This window comes from Neoarius graeffei, chromosome 1 (assembly GCF_027579695.1).
Source record: "Neoarius graeffei isolate fNeoGra1 chromosome 1, fNeoGra1.pri, whole genome shotgun sequence".
NCBI classification, from domain to species: Eukaryota; Metazoa; Chordata; class Actinopteri; order Siluriformes; family Ariidae; genus Neoarius; species Neoarius graeffei.
The window spans coordinates 49745708-49766378 of NC_083569.1; the positions used below are offsets into that span (position 1 = coordinate 49745708).

Sequence of the window (20671 nt, forward strand, 5' to 3'; positions counted from 1 at the left end):
CCCTTCGCGGTTTGTTCCTTCTCTCTCGCCATAGTAAGACACCCACATCCGCTTGTTCTGACCCACTGGAGGTAGCGTCACAGTGCTGTTAGCCAATCAGAGGTAACACGTTTACATGTCATGAGTATTAATGATAAGACCCGCCCCCACCCTCTACCCTTCCCCGCCTCCTGCTTCTCATTAGCAAAACGACGCACTGGGAAAAGCGCTGAAATGGGGCTTTCTCCCAGGAGGCTATATCTACGTGCCGAGGGTTCATTTCGAGAAAGGCTGCGGATATAACATCCGGAAACCTCCACGAGCCCGTTTAAAGCATCAACAAACCACCATGCCATGGGACCTTTAAAATGGTCCTATGGACAGATACTCCCATCTCCGCTGTAGATCTTTGCAGCTCCTTCAGTGTTATCTTTGGTGTCTTTGTTGCATCTCTGATTAATGCCCTCCTTGCCCGGTCTGTGAGTTTTGGTGGGCGGCCTTCTCTTGTCAGGTTTGTAGTGGCGCCATATTCGTTCCATTTTGCTATAATGGATTTAATGGCGCTCCCTGGGATATTCAAAGTTTGGGATATTTTTTTATAACCCAACCCTGATCTATACTTCTCCACAACTTTGTCTCTGACCTGTTTGGAGGCTCCTTGGTTTTCGTGTTGCTTGCTTAGTAGTGTTGCAGAGTCAGGGTCCTTCCAGAACAAGTTGATTTATACAGATATCATGTGACAGATCATGTGACACATTGATTGCACACAGGTGGATCTTAAATCAACTAATTATGTGACTTATGAAGTGAATTGGTTGGAGCAGCTCTTATTTAGGGGTTTCATACAAAAGGGGGTGAATACTTATGCACACTCCAGATTTCTGTTTTTTTCATCTTAATTATTGTTTGTGTTACAATAAAACAAAATTTTCACCTTTAAAGTGGTATGCGTGTTGTGTAACTCAAATGGTGCTAACCCTCCAAAAATCCATTTTAATTCCAGCTTGTAATGCGACAGAACAGGACAAACACCAAGGGGGATGAATACTTTTGCAAGGCACTGTACATGCATGTATTTTTGTGATAAATACATATTATACTCAGCGTATTTCCCACCTTAATAAATACAAAGGACTTTGTGTCTTCTGCATCTTTCAGTTTTTTTAAATCGAGGCTGAATACTTTCGTCTTCACCGCTGCCTTTTATTAAATCAAATTTGAGGCTTTTGATTTATTCCTCGCTCTGTGCTGTAACTTTTATTCTTGTATTTTATGTCTTATTCTATTTTAGCTTATTTTCTGTTCTCTTCCTATTTTTAATTGTACTTGAATGTCCGTTTATAACGTGTTTCTTCCTCCATTCACACCAACACGTTACAATATTTTTGCCATTTTCGCACCTCAGTTTGGAGCAATTCCAGCGTTATGGACGTGACACTTGAACTCAAAATGGCAACAAATGACCCAGTGCATGTTTTACTGTCTCCCAGTATTTAAACAGGTGTTGCATATTTTAAGGCTGTACCATACTGGAGAAGTGATAGAACAAGAACAATTCCCATAGTACATCTAGGGCATGCCAGAAAATGCCAATAAAAGATGCGTTATGGATGTGACAGAAAAAGTATCACTTTTCTTGGGTGACTGTACATTTTTATCAAACTCTGTGAAATCGTAAACCTAATGTCGAAATGGAGATATCCATTTGATAGAGGGGTCCAAGGTGAATATTAAAAAAATCTTTGTTTAAAATATTTTGTATTTTATGCAGAGTTTCGGAAGGAAAAGTCAGCGTTATGGATGTGACGAAATTCCGTTATGGATGTGACGCGTCTGAAATAGACATGGCATATGTTTAGAAAATCAGCAATTTAACCACCATAACCCTTTGAAAAACTCTCTAAATATCAGCTAAAACTATCAAAGTTCTTAAATAATATTTAGGATGGCTATTGTTTTGCTGTTTTGTGGATTTTAGCATACATTTCTGTGGCTTGTGGCAATAATATAGAATTGTACATGATCAAAGTTGATTTTAGCTTGGGGTTTACATTATAAGAAAGAAAGACTGACAGTGACATATTAGGTTGGTTACAAATTGGTTCAACTTATTCACATCTGTAAAATACAGGCCTAGGTGATCTCTCTGGGAGTGGTTTTGATGTATTACATGTTGCTTTATTTTTGCATGGTGAGGTTGACATTTACATGGAATTGCCCTTTGTCAAACTACTGCTATACTCAATCTAAAATATTTAACGCTCCTTATGAAACAGCAGCTTTTCTTTCAGTGCGACCGCAGTGCATGATGGTATATACAGGGCTTTCCACAAGCGCCGGCTGCCGGCCATACAGCCGACTACACAATTAAGTCCAGCCGGCTACTTTAATGACTATTATTTTTGTAGCCCACAGGCTCTAAATATCAATTTTCGATTTTAATAAAATTAAATGTTTATCTAATGGACTGACAATAATGTCAAACTGAACCGCACTCATTTAAGTTGTGATTCGCGCTGTTTGTACCGATAATAACCACAAATTCCCCGCCGACTTCGTTGATCAAGGGAGAGTAACTCATCTGCGGCCCCGACATGCGGTGTGTGCGCGCACTCGGCGGAGGCAGTAGTGTGTCGGAGGGAACAGAAGCAGAGATGATGCTTATTTTGTCTCCGGTAAACCGGTCTTCTCTCGTTCAATTACGTGCTGGCATCAAAAGACACCGTTGGTCGTAAATGAAACCAAACTGAGTCGTTGGAGTGTATTTTCATACACAAATGGAGAAATGTTCGCTGAGTGTGTAATTGTGTAGCCCCACTGCAGACTGTTGTCGTTGTTGATTCATAGCATGCTCAGCTGCGTGAATGTGTCATGCACCGAAAATAAGAGATTTACAAGCCAGGAACGCCTCATGATGCAATACGCAAGAAAAGAAAGAAGATTTACTGCCATTTTACTTTGTATTTGAGTAAAGTGAATAAATAAATGGTCTGTGGAAAATACATTTAATCCTGGGAACTGCGTGCAAAGGAGTTTACTTTGTGTTTACTCCCCCCCCCCCCCCCCCCCCCCCCCCCCCCCCCCGGCTGGCTTCTTATTTGTCATGGCTGGCTAGTATGAGCCTTAGTGGAAAGCCCTATATATATTGCTTGGTTAGTGACCATCAGTTGTACACTGCTTTTCACGGTGCACTGTGGGATACTATGAGTCCACTATATAGGGTGTAATAATTCTCACTGTACAACCCCGATTCCAAAAAAGTTGGGACAAAGTACAAATTGTAAATAAAAACGGAATGCAATAATTTACAAATCTCAAAAACTGATATTGTATTCACAATAGAACATAGACAACATATCAAATGTCGAAAGTGAGACATTTTGAAATTTCATGCCAAATATTGGCTCATTTGAAATTTCATGACAGCAACACATCTCAGAAAAGTTGGGACAGGGGCAATAAGAGGCTGGAAAAGTTAAAGGTACAAAAAAGGAACAGCTGGAGGACCAAACTGCAACTCATTAGGTCAATTGGCAATAGGTCATTAACATGACTGGGTATAAAAAGAGCATCTTGGAGTGGCAGCGGCTCTCAGAAGTAAAGATGGGGAGAGGATCACCAATCCCCCTAATTCTGCGCCGACAAATAGTGGAGCAATATCAGAAAGGAGTTCGACAGTGTAAAATTGCAGAGTTTGAACATATCATCATCTACAGTGGATAATATCATCAAAAGATTCAGAGAATCTGGAAGAATCTCTGTGCGTAAGGGTCAAGGCCGGAAAACCATACTGGGTGCCCGTGATCTTCGGGCCCTTAGACGGCACTGTATCACATACAGGCATGCTTCTGTATTGGAAATCACAAAATGGGCTCAGGAATATTTCCAGAGAACATTATCTGTGAACACAATTCACCGTGCCATCCGCTGTTGCCAACTAAAACTCTATAGTTCAAAGAAGAAGCCGTATCTAAACATGATCCAGAAGCGCAGACGTCTTCTCTGGGCCAAGGCTCATTTAAAATGGACTGTGGCAAAGTGGAAAACTGTTCTGTGGTCAGACGAATCAAAATTTGAAGTTCTTTATGGAAATCAGGGACGCCGTGTCATTCGGACTAAAGAGGAGAAGGACGACCCAAGTTGTTATCAGTGCTCAGTTCAGAAGCCTGCATCTCTGATGGTATGGGGTTGCATTAGTGCGTGTGGCATGGGCAGCTTACACATCTGGAAAGACACCATCAATGCTGAAAGGTATATCCAGGTTCTAGAGCAACATATGCTCCCATCCAGACGACGTCTCTTTCAGGGAAGACCTTGCATTTTCCAACATGACAATGCCAAACCACATACTGCATCAATTACAGCATCATGGCTGTGTAGAAGAAGGGTCCGGGTACTGAACTGGCCAGCCTGCAGTCCAGATCTTTCACCCACAGAAAACATTTGGCACGTCATAAAACAGAAGATACGACAAAAAAGACCTAAGACAGTTGAGCAACTAGAATCCTACATTAGACAAGAATGGGTTAACATTCCTATCCCTAAACTTGAGCAACTTGTCTCCTCAGTCCCCAGACATTTACAGACTGTTGTAAAGAGAAAAGGGGATGTCTCACAGTGGGAAACATGGCCTTGTCCCAACTTTTTTGAGATGTGTTGTTGTCATGAAATTTAAAATCACCTAATTTTTCTCTTTAAATGATACTGTTAGAGCCAAATTATAGAAAGTAATTTTGATGAATAATTTTGAATTTAAATAAGTCAGAATAATATTTAGTAATGTTTAGACCAGATATAATTTAAATGTGGAGATTTAGAATCGTATTATTAATGCTGAATTTTGATTGGTTAATAGGATTCTATGGGATACATGTGATTTAGAATAAGAGGCGTGCCGTTCAGTAGACGTGCGCGCAGTAATGAAGGCACATAGCTTTTTGACCGTGTCCGTCCCGTGCCTTATGAGAAGATGAATATTTGACTATAGTGATATGGCTGTTTTTATTTTTACCCTTTTGTGTTTGTACTAAGAAGATACTTTTGTGTTACCAAGACGTTCAAGAATTAAAGAAAACAAAAAGAAACTCAACTGGTCCGTGAGTACACTGAAGTAACATGGGTAATGAAAATGCATTGGATATGGATATGAGTCAGAAACCTTAGGCTGCCCACACGAAGAAGTGGTTGAATTAATGAACACCATTACTGAAATTTTGCCACTACATTAAGTCAAAAAGCTGTCTAAGCTTGCTGTGGAAGTAAGAAGATTTCTAACTATGGGAGCGTTTGCAAAGTGAAGTTTAACGAAGCTAGCTTGGATGACTAAGCCGAATTGGAGCTAACAAAGAAGCTAAGTGACTTGCAATGTACTGAGCGAAGCTAATTAAGCTAATTGGATGCTACGTTTGCTAGCTGTGGAAGCTAAATGAAGGTGCTTACTACTCGTTCTGAATGTGAAGTTCATTTTGAATAAGATTGCAGTCTTTTGTGCTATACCAATACTGAAGACAGTTGGGCTCAACTGAAACAAGGCCGTGTAGTGGATTAGCTGAGTGAACCCGTGTGGATAATGGCGGATGAAAACCAAGACGTTCCGGGAGATGTGCGTCGTGACGACCGACAGAGGGCGTTGACAGCTAAAGGACTGGAGGAAAGGTTACACCGTTTGATAACAGCCAGAAGAGGTAAAGTAGGACAAATGACAGCAAAATCGAACGAAATAAAGAAGCTCTTGCAAGGTGAAAACGTTCCAGCTCTGAAAGATGTTAAAAAAGAACTGAAAGTTTACAACAGGCTGTATGAAGAGTTTATTGAATGCAATCAGGCAGTGTTGCTGTATCTTATTAATGAAGAGGAAAGGGAGGCTGATCAACAGCTCTGGTTTCAGCCAAAGTCAGAACAGTGCTTACAGTTTATGACTAAAATAAAGAATTGGATTGAAGCACAAGAAGCTGACCAAGAAATAACACCAATGGACAGTGTTTCTCATGTTTCAAGAAAATCAAGAGTGTCAACTACATCTTCTGCACGAGTTAAAGAAGAAGCCAACAGAGCAGCTCTCATGGCACAAGCAGCTGCTTTAAAAGAAAAACAAATGTTAGAGATGAAAGAAGCTGAAATTAAAGCTGCAAAAGAAAGATTGGAAATTGAAACTGCTCTTGCAGTATCTACTGCCAAAGTAAAAGTATATGAAGAATCTGAAGGGCGACTGTCTCATGTGAGTGAGACCAAAGCAGTACCAACGCAGCTTATTGATTTCAATATTGAAGATGGATATGGCGATATGCAAAATATTTCAGTCACATCAACATTCACTGACAGTGTAAAGCCATTCACTGAAAGACCTACAGACCAGATGTCTGCTGGGTACCTAGGAGCATCAGCTGGCGCCACACCGAAGCAACCTAGAGCGCCACAGCCGCTACCTAGAGCTACACTGCAACTGCCCAGAGCTACGCTGCAGCCGCCTATGCAATCCAGAGGTACTTCACACCAAGACATTGCAACCAGTGAGATGTATCGTATGATGCAAAAACAGACAGACATTGCAGAGATGCTTGCTAAGAACCAACAGCTGTTCCGGTTACCTCAAAGAGACGTGCCAGTGTTCCAGGGAGACCCGCTGGAGTACAGGTCGTTCATGAGAGCCTTCCTTCATGCTATTGACTCCAGAGCAGACAGCGATGCTGACAAACTGTATTTCTTGGATCAGTATACTAGAGGTGAACCTCGCGACCTAGTGAGGAGCTGTCAGCATATGCCTGAACATCGCGGCTATGCCAAGGCTTTGAAGCTGCTTCAAGAAAAATATGGAAATGAGCTGAAGGTGGCTACAGCGCTAATTGAGAAGGTAACCAAGTGGCCTCAGATTAAGGCTGAGGACGGGAAAGCGTTGAGTGCATTCTCCATGTTCCTGGTAAGCTGTTGTAATGCCATGGAAGATCTTGATTATATGGAAGAGATGGATAATCCCACTACTATGAGGGCCATCATTTCGAAGTTGCCGTTTAAGATACGTGAAAGATGGAGAGTTCATGCATATGACATCCAAGAGCAGCGCAAGAAAAGAGCAAGATTCACAGAGTTGGTGAGCTTTGTGGAACGTCAGGCAAAGATTGTGTCCGACCCACTTTTCGGAGATATTGACGTCACAGCCACAGATAAGGTCACAAAGAAACCACAGCAAGGAAATAAACCAAAGAAAGAAGGAAAGCAAGGAAGTAGCTTTGCTACTAAAGTTGACCAAGTTGGAGGCAGTGAGCCAAGCGACACAAAGTCGAAGTCAGATGTGTCACTCAGCAGCGCCTTTATGAAGCCCTGCCTGTTTTGTGAAAAGAATCACACATTGCAAGAGTGTCGTAAGATTAAAGAAAAGGCTCATAGTGACAGAGTGGATTTCTTAAAGAAGAATGGACTTTGCTTCAGTTGTCTAGTGAAGGGCCATCTAAGTAAGGAATGTAAGAAGATGATGACATGCGAGGTTTGCGCTCTGAAGCATCCAAGTCTGCTGCATTTCTCTAAGGAGAAAGATGTAAAGGAGAAGCCAGTTGGAACTGGGGTCAACAAAGTCAGTGCTGCCAGTGAACCAGCAGAGGTGTCAGAAGAGAAAGAGACTAGTGCCTGTACTGGGGCTGGAGACAGTTGTGTGCTTGCCATCGTTCCTGTGCGAGTGAAAATCAGCAAGAGTGACAAGACTGTTGAGGTCTATGCATTCATGGATCCCGGCAGCTCTGCGTCATTTTGTACGGAAGCTCTGGCAAGGCAGCTGAATGTGCAAGGCAGACGCACTGAGCTCATGTTGAGCACCATCAATTCCAAAGGCAAGGTAGAAAGCTACGTTCTCACAGACTTGGAGGTCAGCAGCCTTGAAGACAATAACTTCATCGCATTGTCAAAGGTCTACACACAGAAGAGCATTCCTGTGTCTAGAGAGAACATCCCGCTTCAGAGAGAGATTGACAAGTGGCCATACCTCAGTGAGGTGAGACTGCCTCAGATCAATGCTGGAGTGGAACTTCTAATTGGAACCAAAGAATACATCATCTTGGAGCCATGGAAAGTAATCCCAAGTAAGGATGACGGACCATATGCTGTGAAAACTGCACTTGGATGGATCCTGAACGGGCCACTTAGAGAGATAGACACCGCAGCTGATGATCGTGCACAATCACATGCTGCTGTGAACAGGATAGCCGTCGACAGTGTGGAGCATTTGCTTATACAACAGTATAATCACGACTTTCCTGAACGCCATTGTGACGAAAGATCTGAAATGTCTTTAGAGGACCACAAATTCATGGAGTCTGTGTCCAGCTCTGCCCGTCTTATGGATGGACATTACTGCATCAGTCTGCCAACAAAGAAGTTGTGCGTCCAGATGCCGAACAACCGCAGTTCAGTGCTACAGCGTGCGCTGAACCTCAAGAGCAAGTTGACAAAGAATCCTGAGTTCCATGTAGAATATACAGCCTTTATGAACGACATGTTGAGCAAGGGATATGCTGTCGAGGTTCCTAAGGCACAACTGAACCGCCATGATGGAAAACTGTGGTATATTCCCCACCACGGGGTATATCACCCACAGAAGAAGAAGCTCCGCGTCGTCTTCGACTGTGCGGCCAGCTACCAGGGAGTCTCACTAAACAGTGAGCTGCTTCAGGGACCGGATTTAACGAACTCGCTGATTGGAGTGCTTCTCCGCTTCAGGCAAGAACCTATTGCCATGATTGCAGACATCGAGGCCATGTACCATCAAGTCCGCATTCCTGAAGATGATACCGACCTGCAGCGCTTTCTGTGGTGGCCAGCAGGAGACCTGAATCAAGACATCATCGAGTACAGGATGACAGTCCACATTTTCGGTGCGACTTCTTCTCCTAGTTGCGCGAACTATGCACTTCGAAGAACAGCTGAGGAGAACCGCAGTAAGTCATCACCAGAAGCTGTGAACTCAATCCTGAAGAACTTCTATGTCGACGACTCTTTGACATCTGTTGCCAATGAAGATCAAGCAGTCAAGCTGTACAAAGACCTCACAGCATTGTGCGCTAGTGGAGGGTTTCGTTTGACGAAGTGGACAAGCAACAGCCGTGCTTTGCTCTCCTCTATCCCTGACCATGAAAGAGCGAAAGACATTAGAGACCTGGACTTGACTCATGATGCACTACCGATGGAAAGAGCCTTGGGTGTTCTATGGAGCACTGAGTCTGACGCCTTCAAGTTCAGGATCAATGTCAAAGATAAACCCATGACAAGACGAGGAATTCTCTCAATCACAAGTTCCATCTATGACCCGCTTGGGTTCCTCGCTCCGGCCATTCTTCCAGCTAAGTTGATATTACAGCAGCTGTGCAAGGAGGAACTTGCTTGGGATGAGAAGATTCCAGAACAGCTAGGTCGAAAATGGAACAATTGGCTGAAAGAACTATGCCAGCTGTCAGCTGTGACCATACCAAGATGCGTGAGACCAGCGGACTTCGGGCCTGTCACAACAGCACAGCTCCACCATTTTTCTGATGGAAGTGAAAGCGGGTACGGAACTGTCTCTTACCTACGGTTGACTGGTGAAGATGGATGTGTTCAATGTGCCTTTGTGAAGGGCACATCCCGCGTGACTCCAATAAAGCAGACCACTATTGAGCTGACAGCAGCTATGGTTGCTGTGAAGACAGACAAGATGCTGAGAAGCGAACTCCAGATGGATCTTCTCGATTCATTGTTTTGGACTGACAGCACAACTGTGCTAAGGTACATTGAGAACGAGAAGCTTTGCTTCAAAACATTTGTTGCCAATTGCATCGCTGTTATCAGAGAGCTAACCATGCCTCAGCAATGGAGATATGTTGCTACATCAACTAATCCCGCTGATTGTGCATCCCGAGGGCTTGCACCAACCAAGTTCATGAAGAACTCAAGCTGGTTTCAGGGTCCAGTTTTTCTGAAAGAACCAGAACAATACTGGCCTAAAAGACCTGATAAAACAGAAAGTGATGAAGATGACGATGAGGTGAGACACACCGCCACAGTTCATCTCACAAACGCAGCTGAAGATGTTCATGCCATGAACAAACTGATCAACCACTACTCAAGCTGGTACTGTTTGAAGAGAGCTGTGGCCTGGGTTCTCAAGCTCAAAGACCTGCTTCTGCAACGCTGTAGAAAAAAGAAAGAACAGACAAACACAGACAATTCAAACAGACAAGATAAGACACCAATGACAACAAGCACAATACTTACTTTAGAAGATCTGATTCGAGCAGAAACAGAGATCATCAAGTTTGGTCAGAACCAATGTTTCCAAGAAGAGATCTCCATGCTGATGAAAGGCAACAGCGTGAAGAAGACCAGTTACTTGCGGAAACTAGATCCAGAACTTCATGAAGGTGTGCTGAGAGTCAGAGGTCGTCTCTCTGCTGCTGCTATGCCAGAGCACACGAAGCATCCAGCAATCCTCCCGAAGGACCTACACATCACCACATTGATCTTGCGAGACACTCACGAAAGAATTGGACACTGCGGAAGACTTTACATGCTCTCCCAGTTACGCCAAAAATACTGGATCCCCTCAGCCAACTCAGTAGTGAGGAAGTTTCTGTCAAGGTGTGTGATCTGCAGAAAAGTTAAAGGCAAACCCTTGGAGCAGAAGATGGCAGATTTGCCAGAAGACAGACTTCTGCCTGACAACCCCCCTTTCACTAATGTAGGGGTCGACTACTTTGGGCCTTTTGATGTGAGACAAGGCCGCAGTACAGTAAAAAGATATGGTGTGCTGTTCACCTGTCTCACAACGAGAGCAGTGCACATAGAAATTGCGCACACATTGGACACTGATTCTTGTCTGAATGCCATCAGACGTTTTGTGTGTAGGAGAGGACAGGTGTCAATCATGCGCTCAGATAATGGCACAAACCTAATGGCCGCTGAGCGTGAGCTGCGTACAGCAATTCAAAAGTGGAACCAGTTCAAAATATCAGATTCCTGATGCAAGACGGAATACAGTGGGTGTTCAATCCACCCTCAGGTTCTCACTTCGGGGGAATTTGGGAAAGACAGATTAGATCTGTGAGAAAGGTTCTCAGGTCTGTGCTCAAGCAACAGACAGTCAGTGACGAATGTTTGCTGACACTGATGTGCGAAGTGGAGTCAGTACTGAACAATAGACCACTAACTACAACGACGGACGATCCAACAGATCCTGAGCCGTTAACCCCTAACCACTTGCTACTGATGAAGAAGCAGCCGATTCTTCCCCCTGGACTGTTCCAGAAGGAAGACTCATACTCCCGCCGTCGATGGAAGCAAGTACAATATCTTGCTGACTTGTTTTGGAAGCGGTGGGTGCGTGAGTATCTACCCATGCTCCAGGAGCGTCAGAAATGGACCCGCATCAAGAACAACTTGACTGCCGGGGACATCGTCATGATCGTTGATGACACTGCACCACGAAGCTCGTGGGTACTGGGAAGAGTTCTTCAGGTGATTCCAGACGCCAAAGGACTTGTACGGCGTGTGGTCATCAAGACAAAGACCAACACCTTAGAAAGGCCTGTTGACAAACTCTGCCTTATTTGCGAAATGGACACGTGAGCAAAAAAAAAGGGAAGAAATGTGAATATTGTAGCTTTCAGAATGTTATCTCCGAAAGTGATGCGAGTTTAACTGATAGGTAATGCTTAATGTTTGGATTGTTTGGCTCTATAGTCAGTATTGAGTAATTGTCAGCCTTCATGTCTTACAATTAGGGGCTGGAAATGTTAGAGCCAAATTATAGAAAGTAATTTTGATGAATAATTTTGAATTTAAATAAGTCAGAATAATATTTAGTAATGTTTAGACCAGATATAATTTAAATGTGGAGATTTAGAATCGTATTATTAATGCTGAATTTTGATTGGTTAATAGGATTCTATGGGATACATGTGATTTAGAATAAGAGGCGTGCCGTTCAGTAGACGTGCGCGCAGTAATGAAGGCACATAGCTTTTTGACCGTGTCCGTCCCGTGCCTTATGAGAAGATGAATATTTGACTATAGTGATATGGCTGTTTTTATTTTTACCCTTTTGTGTTTGTACTAAGAAGATACTTTTGTGTTACCAAGACGTTCAAGAATTAAAGAAAACAAAAAGAAACTCAACTGGTCCGTGAGTACACTGAAGTAACATGGGTAATGAAAATGCATTGGATATGGATATGAGTCAGAAACCTTAGGCTGCCCACACGAAGAAGTGGTTGAATTAATGAACACCATTACTGAAATTTTGCCACTACAGATACATTTTCTCAGTTTAAACATTTGATATGTCATCTATGTTCTATTCTGAATAAAATATGGAATTTTGAAACTTCCACATCATTGCATTTCGTTTTTATTTACAATTTGTACTTTGTCCCAACTTTTTTGGAATCGGGGTTGTACATTCGGACAGCACTACAAAATGGCGACCTCACTATATAGTCCACTGTAGTGAGTGATTTCAGACACAGCGCAGGAGTTGCATCACTTTTTTTTTTTTTTTTTTAAAGAGATGATGCACTGTCCATGTTTGTTAGTGATTGGTTTAAACTGTGTGAGCAGGTTGTTAGTGCCTTTTGACTCGTGCGTTTTTGAATAACCGGTTGTCCTGTGCTTCTGGCTGTGAGGCTCATCAGTGAAGACATGATGCAGTTTAGACCACACCCACCCAGGGTATACAGATGTTGCTATGAATATGGGGTGTCACAGAATTGCACTATCAAATGAAATTGTTTTGTGTTTTCATGATTTAATTCATGTTTCTCTTTGTTTTACTGGTTTGGTCCCAGAAATACTCGAGGCTCCCTAAAGGTCTGTTCCAAATCAGTCATTTTTGAGCCAGATGAGACAACTGAACCTATTTTGAAGGTAAATTCCTCTTCAGAACTTTAGCATCTCACACTAATATATCAGCATGGAAATGCTAAGAGAAATATGCTGACTTTTTTTTCTTTTTTTTAAAAAAACAGATCCCACTGAAAGACTGCAGGCGGATAGAAGCAGTGGAGGAGAATGAATCCAACCCGTTTAAAGAGTGAGATATTTAAATGCACATTTGCGGTTGAGAGAGATGGAGAACCTCAAGAGCACTTCAGTTAGATCCATGCTTGTAATGCACTTTGCAGTTTAAAATCAAAGTGACGCACAGTTAGGATGTGCGTGGTCTTTCACTTGCATCCATATTTAACTGTTTGTTTTTTCCCCCTCTTGTTTCATTTCCTTATTCTGCTGCAGAACCAAGCCAGCATGTATACTTATGGAAACCAAGCAGGTGAGCATGTGCTTCAGTGTGTACATACAGAAAGTCAGTGTGTGCCTGCTCGCTGTTTAGATGTACTTTCTAACCACATGTTTTTGGTTTATCAGGTTTATCTGATTAAAGAGGGGAATGTTGTTGCTCCATACAAATATGAAAGGGTAAGAGTATACATTCATATTACTGGATTTGAACGTATCGCATAGTTGCCAAAAAAATCTGTGGTTCAGCCATAGCGTTTATCATTTCTGACACCTTGCTGTAGCAGTAACTCCGTTTTTCTACTTGGAAAAAAAAATAAATGAACAAAACTGTGATCAAACAAAATACAAATGAAATTCATCTAGTGGAATAGCAAAGGGAAGGGAAAGGACACAGAATGTGAAAGACAGGTATTGCATTCTGGTTGACTTTCACTTTTATCTAAAACGAAACCTCAAACCTTGGTCTTGTGAACCAGCAGAAAAAAGTGGTTGTGACCACGTGTGAAGGCAGTGGCAAACCGTTTCTGTTGGAGCTGGTGCTTCAGCTCAGCCAAAACTTAGCCAGACACCAAAAAGGCAACAGGGCAAAGGATTTTGCAAGGGATTAGCGGCAGGCTGCCAGGTCGCTCCGTTGTGTGTAGTTGTCGATGTTGATTTTAAAAGTAACTCAGTAAATTACACAGAGAAATGAATACTTTAGTACGAGTGAAAAATACTGTAGCGAGTGTGCGTGGAAGAAGCGTCTAGAGACAGAAATCTTAGGCTACATCCACACGACAACGGCAACGAGATTTTAAAAAAAAATATCGCGTCCACATGGGCAACGGATCAGTAAAATATCAGGTACATATGGCAACGCAACGCTTGCTGAAGACGATGCAATACACATGCCACACCTCTAGGTGCGCTGTAAGATGGTCCCATCGGAGACACCACAACAATAGAAGAAGGACGCATGCGCATAAACTATTATGCGTGAGACTTCATATTAGCCACAAAGTCAGAAAAATCTGTTCGTAAAATTACATTATAATGACCAAATACAATGAAAAGTATTTTTCCAGTCTCACCTGTGAAAGGTAATCCCATGTGATCTCGTTTGGACGGCAAACCTGTTGGTACAGTTAAACGCAGCACATGAATGAGGCATCTTTATTCTCCGCTTTGACCTATCCAATATGGCGGCGAGGATGACGTATGATTCTACGCGGAAGGCGGCGTCTTTAATGGTCCGGAATAAATTGAATGCTACACGTTGATGGATTAATTTGTTCTTCTACGCTCTTTTTGAGGAATGTATTGTAGGACTTAAACCAACATCTGAAGAGGTGAGATCGCTCCTTTTTTTTCCCTATTTTTGCTGGCGGGATTGACTCTGCCCTAAGGGCAGAGTCTCTCTCTCTCTCTCTCTCTCTCTCTCTCTCTCTCACTTTGCACCATTACACAATAAATATTCACAGTGAAAATATTTTGTAAGCGCGTTTCATGAACCAAGTTATAGGATTTGTTGACAACTCGCATCGAGTTCATTACACTTCTACCCGGCGTGAAGCACATGTGGTTGTGACGTCATCGTAAACAAATCCGTTCTACTCATCCAGACGACTTCGCAACGGCGCCGTTGCCAGATCTTTCCACTCTGGAACCCGTTCTCAAAAGATTTCATTTTGGGGCACCCAAAACGCCGGTGCCGTGTGGACGCCAGGCCGAAACGATAAACAATTTTATCAGATTCACCTGAATCCGTTGCCGTGTGGACAGGGCCTTAGTTTCTCGGTCGTTAGCCTGTGCTACTTGCTCTCGATAGCACTGGCTTGACTGCTTTATTAGCATTCGCTAACACTACTGATGAACACTACACGGGCTGGAAGGTGACTTCACTGCTGCGCCGATTCGCGGTTAAGCTCACGTTGGCCTTCGAGAAGGCCGAGGGCGATAAATCTTTGGTCCCTCCCACTATAAATCAAAATCTGTTTGGTTAATTCGTCTCTCCCTTCCTACATAAACATACACTGCCATGGCCTTCTGTCCCGGCAATGAAGTCCTAACCAATGAGTGAGCCGGCTCTAAACTCTTCTCAGGATAGAGACAACAAACAAAATCTCATTACATAACTCTTTTAATGTTTTCAGGACGGTAACCCTTTAATTTCTGAAGCAAATTTAATAGAAAATGAGGCCAAATAAAAATTATAAGAGAATAATTATAATGAAAGAATGAAAGTAATTAACGAGTGAAAGAAATTAAGTATAACAGTTGAAATGCTGATTATGTTTGGGCCTTCTCTGAAGGCCTAGAAGGCCCTGACGGTTCCCCTCTGTGTGAAGGGGAAAAAAATAATTTTTAAAAATTGACATGCGCTAGGTTTGTGTGGTTTAAAAACATATATATATATATAAAATAATATTTTCTCTCCTTCTCTACGCCTGCTAGGATTTTTTTTATTGCCGGTTTTGACATCTCTGATATTGGACACATTTGTTTTCTATTTCGACAGTGACAGTATTCATCAGATTCTTGTTCGATTGATTTTTCTAACCTAATAATGTTTTTATTAATGTTTTAAACCTACTTACTAGGGAGAAAGAAGTGTCGTATTCCAGCTGGAGATACCCACAAAAACAGATGATGTTGTCCAGACGTTGCTGCAGGTTTGTATTACAGTTTCTGCAGCTTAATTATTGGCAGAGTTACTCAGAGAATTGCTTGACGATGTTTGCTTTATCAACCTGTTTCATTTTTGCAGTTACACCGAGCATCTTGTCTGGACAAGCTGGGAGATCAGACAGCCATGGTTTGTACAGTTACATGCAAACTTGCATCTGTTCACTCAGTGAATTGAGGTTATTGAGAGGAATCCATTTTTTAAAATCACAATAATAACTGCATGTGTGTGACTTCTTTAGATTGCTGCTAACTTGCAATCCAGGTTGGCGAGAACATCTTTCGATATGAACAGGTTAGACCTCTTTGTGCAATTAACACTCCCCTCACACCTTTAGTCGTTTTAGGGATAGGTTATATTTACAAAGACAGATTGAAGACATGGGCGGCACGGAGGTGTAGTGGTTAGCGCTGTCGCCTCACAGCAAGAAGGTCCGGGTTCGAGCCCCGTGGCCGGCGAGGGCCTTTCTGTGCGGAGTTTGCATGTTCTTCCTGTGTCTGCGTGGGTTTCCTCTGGGTGCTCCGGTTTCCCCCACAGTCCAAAGACATGCAGGTTAGGTTAACTGGTGACTCTAAATTGACCGTAGGTGTGAATGTGAGTGTGAATGGTTGTCTGTGTCTATGTGTCAGCCCTGTGATGACCTGGCGACTTGTCCAGGGTGTACCCCGCCTTTCGCCCGTAGTCAGCTGGGATAGGCTCCAGCTTGCCTGCGACCCTGTAGAACAGGATAAAGCGGCTAGAGATAATGAGATGAGATTGAAGACATCCATCCATCCATTATCTGTAGCTGCTTATCCTGTTCTACAGGGTCTCAGGCAAGCTGGAGCCTATCCCAGCTGACTATGGGTGAGAGGCGGGGTACACCCTGGACAAGTAGACTGAAGACATTCCTGCTTTAAACCCCCCCCCCCCCCAGAAAGAAATAAAGGGAAATAAAAATCAGGATTTTCACCCCACTTTGGTCCTGCCAGTTTTCACCCACTAGCTAACTCTCCCTTATCATCTGGGAAGGGTGAAGCATAATGTTCGTCTTCTGAAACGCATGAAGTCAGCCAATGGCGTCTTTTCAAACCGCACACATATAAAGACCCTATAACAAGTATTAGGGATACGTTCCTTAAAGGTACCTGATAGGCTGCGATACCACGTATGATTTGATTTTAGATCTAGCACATGTTCTGCAGCTCGTGCCATGTCACAGGTCAGCATAACACACTGGGAGGAAAGTGCCATCAAGATGCCCACAATTGGCTGGTGTTGCTGTGATTGACAGGGAAGCTAGATTAATGCCCTCCCTCCCTAGCCTGGCTAACGCGACTTCAAAGCTCTCCGAGCATTTGGTCTGGCCAAGCTATTAAGCCAAACCGTTTCCCAGAGCCTGTGGTTGGCCCGCCTCCCTGAAATGCCTCAGTTTGCTACTGGTCGAAGCCAGAAAAGGCTGTGACGAAGCTTAAACCAATCACATCACTCTTTCCTCTGACGTATGTGACGCGACGGGGCTAACTGGTAGATTAAACTCTTACCGAAGCCGGTCGGGAGCAAGGTGAAAACGTCCTTCCTTTCAATAAATACCTCCAGGGCTGCTCTTTGCTCCGTTTTCAATGAGAACTTCCCGTTGAATGCTTTCAATACAGCATCTACCGCTGTGTTAAAGGCTTGCCGCTGCTCCATGTTCGTGATGTGAATGAAGCGCTTCCGGCATAGATTCTGTAAACAATCTATGGCTTCCGGTCGCAGTTCTACTATGTCACTGCCTTGAACACGCCTCTACCCAGGGCCGTTGGAGATGCTTAAAAGTTGATTGGTTCCCGATTTTTTCGGGAGCTTGGAAATGCTGTAGATAGCCTGCCTGGCCAGACTAAGCTCGGAACAGGCCCTCATGTTGCGTCACGCTTAGGATGGGCGGGCCCAGGCTACTCCCTCCCAAACAGAGAGCATGGCTAATCTTGACTCCTGGCTTTGGATGACTGTGGCATTGTCGGAATTCGAACTCCTGATGATGGCGGACGCTTTTCTGTTATACCAGTAAAGAGCAATATCTGCTTTTATTTATTTAGTTTTTTTTTTTTAAAGGACTCAAAATTGGTGTTTGTTTTTTTTAAATAGACAACAGTGTTTTACTACTGGGTTATAAACAGCTGATCCCAATTCTACTGATGCTTTGTGTTGGATGGTCCTGACTGATCTTCCAGGAGTGCTTACAAATCTCAATTTCTTGCTCTATCACTAACCAAGCAATGGAGTTTATTAAGACCCTGTAGTCAGCAATTAGGGACACATACCTTAAAGGTACCTGATGGACCGCCATACCATCTCATCTCATTATCTCTAGCCGCTTTATCCTGTTCTACAGGGTCGCAGGCAAGCTGGAGCCTATCCCAGCTGACTACGGGCGAAAGGCGGGGTACACCCTGGACAAGCTGCCGGTCATCACAGGGCTGACAGACAGAACCGTTCACATTCACACCTACGCTCAATTTAGAGTCACCAGTTAACCTAACCTGCATGTCTTTGGACTGTGGGGGAAACCGAAGCACCCGGAGGAAACCCATGCGGACATGGGGAGAACATGCAAACTCCGCACAGAAAGGCCCTCGCCGGCCACGGGGCTCGAACCTGGACCTTCTTGCTGTGAGGCGACAGCGCTAACCACTACACTACCGTGCCACCCACCGCCATACCACTTATATGATTTTCAGATCTACCACATGTTCTGATTGTGTGCTTGATGGCCTGTCGTAGCTTGCTGTTTTGGGTGTTGTGAGGGGAAGATTGTAAACTCTCAGGGTTGCTAGAGAACCAGTCTTCGGTGATTATTTGCTCATACAGTCTTTTGCAGCCATGTATGAGGTGCTTTGGATAAAAGTGTCTGCTAGATAAGTGAATATCAAGACACACCCCATCATATAAAACCGGATTCTCTCATAGATATAGTTGGAATGCTATCGGTATGCCACATAATTGATGATAAGGCATATAGTTAACAAATCCTAGTTAACTGCTTGACCACATTGTAAGCGTTATATGCATAAATGTCAGCCGATTGTCCTGTTTCACAAGTGATTGTTGTATTTAGCCAAAATACAGCATTGTAAGTTGACCAGTAATATATAATGACGTGTGTGTGTGTGTGTGTAGCTTTCAGAGTGTGTCTGAACAGCCACATATGGAGTGTAAGGCCGAGATGGTGACCCCTCTGGTGACTAACCCTGGCCACATCTGCATCACAGATCACAACCTGTACTTCCAGCCCCTTAATGGTTACCCTGTGAGTTACAGTGCGGCATGAGTGAGCTCTTTCTTTCTGAATTTAATAGAATGGTAATCAATATGTTCAGTATTTGTCTGTATGTGGGGGGGGACAGGATTCAGTGGTGCACATTGGACTCCACAGCGTCCGGCGCATCTACAAAAGAAGACATGGCCTGAGACCACTGGTAAGTGTGTGTTTGATGGTATATAGGGGTTAATTAGTGCAGTTCTGTGTTCATGACGTATGTGTGTGTTTTAGGGGCTGGAGGTGTTTTGTACAGAGAATGATCTGTGTTCCGATATCTACCTAAAGTTCTACAATACTGAAGACAGGGATGAACTTTACTACTACATTGGCACATTCCTAGGTGTGTTGTGTACACACACATTCATCCACAGTGTCTTTCAGGGTCTCCATCTAAGGATTTATATACATTGTCTTGCAAAAGTATTCATCCCCCTTGGTGTTTGTCCTGTTCTGTCGCATTACAAGCTGGAATTAAAATGGATTTTTGGAGGGTTAGCACCATTTGAGTTACACAACATGCCTACCACTTTAAAGGTGCAAGTTGTTGTTTTATTGTGACACAAACAATAATTAAGATGAAAAAAAACAGAAATCTGGAGTGTGCATAAGTATTCACCCCCTTTTGTATGAAACCCCTAAATAAGAGCTGCTCCAACCCATTCACTTCATCAGTCACATAATTAGTTGATTAAGATCCACCTGTGTGCAATCAATGTGTCACATGATCTGTCACATGATGTCTGTATAAATCAACTTGTTCTGGAAGGACCCTGACTCTGCAACACGACTAAGCAAGCAACATGAAAACCAAGGAGCCTCCAAACAGGTCAGAGACAAAGTTGTGGAGAAGTGTAGATCAGGGTTGGGTTATAAAAAGTATCCCAAACTTTGAATATCCCAGGGAGCTCCATTAAATCCATTATAGCACAATGGAAAGAATATGGCACCACTACAAACCTGACAAGAGAAGGCCGCCAACCAAAACTCACAGACCGGGCAAGGAGGGCATTAATCAGAGATGCAACAAAGACACCAAAGATAACACTGAAGGAGCTGCAAAGATCCACAGCGGAGATGGGAGTATCTGGCCATAGGACCACTTTAAGCCGTACACTCCACAGAGCAGGGCTTTATGGAAGAGTGGCCAAAAAAAAGTAATTGCCTAAGAAAACATGTTTTGGAGTTTGCCCAACAGCATGTGGCAGACTCCCCAAACACATGGAAGAAGATTCTCTGGTCAAATGAGTCTAAAATTGATCTTTTTGGCCATCATGGGAAACACCATATGTGGTGCAAACCCAACACCCTGAGAACACCATTCCTACAGTGAAGCATGGTGGTGGCAGCATCATGCTGTGGGGGTGTTTTTCCATCTGCAGAGACCGGAAAGCTGGTGAGGACTGAAGGAAAGATGGATGGCACTAAATACAGGGCAATTCTGGAGGAAAACCTGTTTGAGTCAGCCAGAGGTTTGAGACTGGGACGAAGGCTCA

General features: G+C 43.4%; 1 protein-coding gene across 2 annotated transcripts in view; it reads left to right on the top strand.

The window, feature by feature from the left end:
• Window positions 1–20671, top strand: part of nsmaf (neutral sphingomyelinase (N-SMase) activation associated factor) — an 82781-nt gene that overhangs the window by 14127 nt on the left and 47983 nt on the right. For both annotated transcript variants that reach the window (XM_060933381.1, XM_060933389.1), the window contains exons 3-12: window positions 12783–12861; window positions 12963–13027; window positions 13228–13264; window positions 13360–13410; window positions 15813–15884; window positions 15980–16027; window positions 16140–16192; window positions 19037–19166; window positions 19264–19335; window positions 19410–19518. In XM_060933381.1, coding sequence (XP_060789364.1) covers window positions 12783–12861; window positions 12963–13027; window positions 13228–13264; window positions 13360–13410; window positions 15813–15884; window positions 15980–16027; window positions 16140–16192; window positions 19037–19166; window positions 19264–19335; window positions 19410–19518 — 716 coding nt within the window. The remainder of the gene's footprint in view (window positions 1–12782; window positions 12862–12962; window positions 13028–13227; window positions 13265–13359; window positions 13411–15812; window positions 15885–15979; window positions 16028–16139; window positions 16193–19036; window positions 19167–19263; window positions 19336–19409; window positions 19519–20671) is intronic.